Source organism: Daucus carota, chromosome 9 (genome assembly GCF_001625215.2).
Source record: "Daucus carota subsp. sativus chromosome 9, DH1 v3.0, whole genome shotgun sequence".
NCBI classification, from domain to species: domain Eukaryota; kingdom Viridiplantae; phylum Streptophyta; class Magnoliopsida; order Apiales; family Apiaceae; genus Daucus; species Daucus carota.
The window spans coordinates 3,388,315-3,395,177 of NC_030389.2; the positions used below are offsets into that span (position 1 = coordinate 3,388,315).

General features: G+C 33.7%; 1 protein-coding gene across 1 annotated transcript; it reads left to right on the top strand.

The window, feature by feature from the left end:
* On the top strand, positions 1-2,597 carry LOC108201043 (pentatricopeptide repeat-containing protein At1g63330-like). The gene is made up of 2 exons (XM_017369329.2): positions 1-1,959; positions 2,393-2,597. Exon 1 carries the CDS (start codon positions 59-61, stop codon positions 1,931-1,933), a length of 1,875 nt encoding a protein of 624 aa, XP_017224818.2. The 5' UTR covers positions 1-58; the 3' UTR covers positions 1,934-1,959; positions 2,393-2,597.
* Positions 2,598-6,863: the final 4,266 nt, after the last annotated feature.

Below are 6,863 nucleotides of genomic sequence, written 5' to 3' on the forward strand. Positions count from 1 at the left end.
GGCATGCAAAAAAGAGAAAGTAAACTTGCGAAAAGGGGAAAGTGAGAGAGTGAGAAGGATGATGTCGAGGATGAGAAGCGCTTTCACTGCTTGCTTCACTTCAAACGCTATTCATGACAAGGGCTTTCTTGGATTTCTCAGACACGGTACTCCTGCTCTTACCACTACTAGTTCTTGTTGTCGTGTTATTGCATTGCTTCGATTGCATTCACTTTCTCAATCCCCCACTTGCCCTAACCCTAATCACATTCCCAATCATCTTACAAAACTTCAACAATTACTTTTGGAGAAATCTAGAGTTGGTTTTGATAAGCCTGATGACGCTCTTCGAGTGTTCGATAAAATGCACCGTATGAAGCCTCTGCCTAGTGTTGTCGACTTTACTCAACTCTTGGCCGCCCTTGTCAAGACGAAACATTACTCCGTGGCTGTCTCCGTCTTTTCAAAGATGTGCTCTTTTGGCATTCCTGTTAATATAGTTACTTATAGTACTGTTATCAACTGTTGTTGCCATTTGAAGCACATTGATTATGCCTTTGCGCTGTTGGCTGCCATCTTTAAGCGTGGTTTCATCCCTACTATCGTTACATACACAACTCTTGTTAGGGGGCTCGTTTCCCAGGACAAGTTTCTCGAGGCTGAGCTTATGTTCTCTTACCTTCTCCAGCACAATCAAATTGAGCCTGATGCAGTTAGCTTTAACACCATTATTGACGGCCTCTGCAAAACAGGCAACACTTCCCAGGCTATGAGGTTGCTTAGGTACATGGAGAAGAAAGGTTGTATGCCGTGCGTAGTAACTTACAACACTATTATTGATAGTTTGTCCAAAGACAGATTAGTCGATGATGCTTTGGGTCTTCTTGCTGAAATGAGTGACAAAGGCATTCAACCAAGTGTTGTAACCTATAACTCGTTAATTCATGGTATTTGCAACCTCGATCGGTGGGACGATATTAGCAAATTGTTCAGAGATATGGACAGACACAAAATTTCTCCAAATATGCATACCTACAGTATATTGGTTGATGCACATGCCAGAGATGGAAAGGTCAAAGATGCTGAGTATCTGATAGAGTTAATGATTCGAAGAGGCCAACATCCTGATGTAGTCACGTATAGTGCACTCATGGATGGATACTGCTTGCGGGGAGAATTGGATAAAGCGTTAGTGGTGCTCAGTACCATGATAAGTAAGGGGATTTTGCCTGACACTCAGACCTATACTATATTGATCAATGGTTATTGTAAGAAGATGAAAGTAGACACGGCAATAACTCTCTTAGAAGAAATGCCCATGAAAGGTTTAACACCTACAGTTGAAACGTACAGTACTATTTTGGATGGCTTATTTCGTACGCGTAGGCTTGATGAAGCACATATGTTTTATAGGAAGATGTTAAACCAAGGTGTTAAACTGAATATAGTGACCTGCAGGATCTTGTTGCATGGACTTTGCTGCAATGGACTTGCTGGTGAAGCAATGTCCGTGTTTCATGACATGGAGTCATGTGGCTTACTTCCTGATATACACATTTATAATATTCTGATTCATGGATTGTTCAAGGACGGCAAGGTTGACGAGGCCAGAAGCCTTTTTCATAATCTTCGTTTGAAGGGTTTACGGCCTGGGGTCATATCTTACACCATTATGATCCAAGGATTCTGTCAAGAGGGGTTGCTGGAAGAAGCATATAAAATACTTTTGGAAATGGAAGAAAACAATTGCTTGCCTAATGAAGTTACATACAACACTCTTATCCGTGGATGCTTTAAGAATAAGATGTATGATGGAGCTTGTGTACTTATAGATGAGATGTGTGCTCATGGTTTCAAAGCAGATGCCTCTACCACCTCCATGCTATTCGATTTGCTGCAATCGAAGGAGCAGGACCCCGCACTCCTTGCTATGCAGAAGAAGTTCATGCCTTGAGTACAGCAATGATAGAGTTTATTAAGGTACAAAATACTTTTAAATTGACAGAACTTTGTAATAGTTTGCTACAAAATTTTAAATCAATTGCAGTTGTGATATTGGAGTTGATAAAATATTTAATTTTGTTAAATATGTACTGGGGAAATGGTGGCCTTGTTGTAACTATTGTTGTATAAACCTATCTGTAACTATTGTTGTAAAATATAAAAACAATTCTGAGACAATGAGAAAGGCTGTCACTATATCCTTTTTTACGCCCTAGAGTCATATCCTACAACTTTATGATCAATCAACTACTGGAAGAAGCATATAAAATGCTTTTGGAAATGAAAGAAAATAATTGCTTGTCTAGTGAAGTTACATACAACACTCTTATAAGTGGCTGCTATAAGAATAAGATGTATGATGGAAGTTGTGTGCTTATAGATGAGACGTTTGCTCATTGTTTTTCTGCAGATGCCTCTACCACCTTCATGCTATTCGATTTGCTGCAATGAAAAGAGCAGAAACCCGGTCTCCTTGCCTTGCACAAGAAGTTCATGCCTTGACTACATCAAGGAAAGAGTTTTGTAAGCTACAAAGTACTTCTAAATCGCTATAACTTTATAATTGTTTGCTACGAAATTTGAAGGCAATAAAAATTTGAAGTAAACCTTTTGCCTTTATCTTCAGTGCTAAACATAAAGGCTAACATATCTGTGCTTTTATTATCCTGAGACTCTGCGAGACCATGTATTAGTGCTACAATCCAACATTATGAAAATTGTTATGACTCAGTGATTCAGTCTTTCAGTAAAGCCTTGAAGCGAAAACATATATTACTCTGAATATTGTTGAAATGTGGTATGAAAAATTGTGATTTAACATAAAATAGATTTTAACAGCATAAAATTATGTGTTTGTGAGTATTATAACAGGATCATTCAGTACATTTTTCAACTTATAAGCTAAACCAAACAGATTTTCCACTCTTGTCATCTAGAATAGATCATTAATTATATAATATCGCCATACCTTGAATGCATAAACGGAACCGAGGGTGTCTACTACTGTTATAACAAGATTTAACATTCTATTAACGCCGACTATATCAAAATTCTGGTTCCAAAACTAAACCAGAAGTACAAAATCAGAATATCAGAAGCAGCCTCTGATAACTTACTCCACCATTATACATGGAAGTAGTCTCGTCAACAGGAAATCTGAAGAAGCACTTATTCTGATATAAAGCAGGCGTGCTAGCGGTTTCTCTGCAGATGTATCCCAAAATCCACGGGACTTGACCTTTTTTCAACAGAAGGAATGGTATCATCTGTCCTTGCTTTCTGTAAATGGTGTTTACTCTACGTACTGAAATTAATGGCTTAATATTGAGTAAATCTGCTTCATCATATCACTCTTCACTCCCACATGAATACGTCTCCCTAACATATTATTACTGCTCAAATATGCTTGAAAGTTAGTAATCTTACGGTAACATCTATGAAACATCTCATCCGTTTAATGATAGAGTGAGAATGTACCTGCTTGATGTGCTGCTATTAGCTTAGTCAATTGATCATCATCAACAAACTTATCCGATGTTATTAGCTCAGCCAATTGATCATCATCAACAAACTTATCCGATGCATATATTTATTAATAGTGGAAAATGGAATTGATTTATAAGGTAGATATTTATATATTGGGCAAATTAATTTTAACGAAATTATTAACAATTTTTTTTTCTAGGTTCCTGATCTATAAATAAAAATAGATAAGTAATTGAACTTTTGAATTTTTTCTATCAAAGTTTTAAATTTTTATGAACGTCCATTTTGCTGATGTGGCAAGTTTAAAAATAAATCGAAAATACATGTATTCCGTGTAAGCAGCCTCATCCCCTACAACTCACCCTTCAACTCACCATTCTTCCCCATTTCTCCTCTCTCTCCCTCCTACTTCATTTTTCACGACCGCTGCCAACCGGAAAGTTTCCAGCGGTCTGACGCCTCCCCCCCCCTCCCCCTACTCCGCCATGATCAGCGGTTTTGCCGTCCCTCGATACCATTACCCACATCAACCTCACCAAAATCACAACAGAAAACTCATCTCCCTCCCTGCTGTATTCTCCCCTCCTTCGGCACTTTCTTCCTCCGCGAGAAGCCTATCGTCGCAGTCGACGGTGGCTCCCGCGCCTCCCTCCTTCATGTTTTTCCTTTCCTTTTTCTAATACTGATCATTTCTACCCCCGATCTTCCCCTTCTTTCCAACACAACTTAACTTCACAAATTCATCGATACTTTGATCACATATGAATTCTATTCAATTTAAATCCTTAGCCCTAGCCTGTTCAGATTTGGAGAAAACAAAATTCTGTTGTGATGAATCAACTATTATTATTTCAGTTTTATTTTTTTTGTTTGTCATGTAAGTATTGACTAACGGATGTTATTGTTTCAGTTTTATTTTTTTTGTTTGTCATGTAAGTATTGACTAACGGATGTTAGTTGACTTTTAACGGACGGATCCCAATGAAAAGTTTGAAAGTTTAAGGATCGTATTATTAAAAAAAAAAAAAATAGGATAGGATCTAGATAATAAACAACCTATATTTAAAGGACGTTAGAATTAATTACCCTTTATATATTTGACACGTTTTGACATGTGAAATATTTTTACCCATAACAATAATATTTGAATGCATTTATTATAAAGTTTTAATATATTAAATTTTGACAAAAATTTAAATTTAAATTTTCTCAATTTTTCAAAATATATAATAAAATTTTCTGATAAAAATAAAATTTCAAAAATTTGTCCACCATATAAGATTAAATCCACTCTAATCTAGGTTAAATATCACTTTTCTAAGTATAAATATATAATTATAATAAGATGAATAATATAAAATCAACATAAGTTAGTATCCAATATGACTAATTTTTACAAATTTATAATTTTATGATATACTTTATTAAAGTTAATAATTTATATTATTTCATAAATAATTTAAGTGCTTACAGAATTTTTAAAATATGACTATAAAGACCAATTACGTAGATACAAATGAAATTGTGCGTACTTCTATGTATAAATACCAATTAAATTATGAAAATAATGTAATTTTATATGTACTTTTATTATTCTCTTTTTAATTTTTATTATTTCATATTGTAGTATGATTTATTAATAATAGTTTTACATTTATTTTTCATTCATACCATAAATTAATATAGATTTATATTTGATTAATTAATTAATTAATTAAATATAAAATATATATAATATTTATTTATTAATTTTAAAACATTTTAAATTTTCGCAAATTCTTGCAAACAGTGATGACAAAGCAAACATATACAATATAAATTCAGTAATTAGGATAAAATTAAATCTAGATTGTTAAGATTTTGGATTTTGAAATTGAGAATAGAGATTTCATTTGGTGTTTTTCAAACCGATAATCTATTCTTATTCAATAATTCATGTTATAAATTTTTATATATAATGTTGAAATGATCTGTACTTCAATTTTTATTTTAATAATATCATTTTAATTAAATAATAATTAATCAATTCGTAATACAGGTATAATGTTATTTTAAAAATGACTAACATTTTCTTATAACTAATCAAAACGACCCCTTCTTGGTATGATATGAGGGGGAGATACGAAAATGTGAAAGTAAAAATTATTATTTTTGAAATTTTTTTTTTGTGAAAAATAATATCAATCATATAATTTAATTGTGACAATCCAGGTCAAATTCCGAGTTTTTTTCGAAAATTCGGTCAAGTCCCGAATCTCGAAATGCGAAAAATAAGCCGAAATAAACTGGCTCAATTGCAACAACTTGGGTAATCCACAACAACTTGGGTAATCCACAAGCCCACCACAGGCCCCCAAAAGATCATAATTTGTTGGGGCAATTAATAGTAGTACTTATGCTTATAAATTGAACTAAAGTCTCCACACTTCTCGATGTGGGACTGGGGTGTTACAAACTCCCCCATTTAAATTCCTAACCTCCTAGTCAGGCCGAAACGGATAGCCCATAGGCCCAGATCGAAACTCTCTAGCCATTGTCCTCAGGCAACTTGACTAATCAAGCTTTCGAGAGCCTGCTCTAAATACCATATGTGACAACCCGGGTCAAATCCCGAATCTTTTTCGAAAATTCGGGTCAAGTCCCGAATCTCGAATCCGAAAATAAGCCGAAAATTGCAACAACTTGGGTAATCCACAAGCCCACCACAGGCCCCCAAAAGATCATGATTTGTTGGTGCAATTAGTAGTAGTACTTATGCTTATAAACTCAACTAAAGTCTTCACACTTCTCGATGTGGGACTGGGTGTTACATTTATTTAAATAAAAAAATATTAATGATTTTTAGCATGAGATCAAATGGCTTAAAAATGTATGCAAAAAATTCAAACGACTTATATTTGAATAGTAAACTATGATTACTATCTGAAGTTAAAAATTACTCTGTTCCTCTAGGTTGTTTATGTTAATTGTTTGCATGTATTTTGAGACTCGTATAAAATATAATTTCTTTATATGTTTTTCAAAAAAATTGAATAAAAATTCAAATATCAAACTTTTATTTAGGGAAAAAGAATTTAAAAATATATATTAGAGGCCATTTGGTTCACATGTAAATATCCCTCAAATATTCTTAGAAAATATGTAAGTGATCGTTTGGTTGACAGTAAGTTACTGGCTATGTTAAATGTCTGGGAACTGACCATCCATCAAGTTGTTTGATTATTATTTTTATCGAGAAATGATATTTATCATTTAATTATTATAAAAGACAATATGATTATGAAAATATATTATCTAAATAGTTAAAATACAAACAAATAATATGCATGTAATGTCCAAACATATGAATCAAACAAGTTTGTGTTACTTCCCAAGCGAAGATAGGAAGCAGAAGT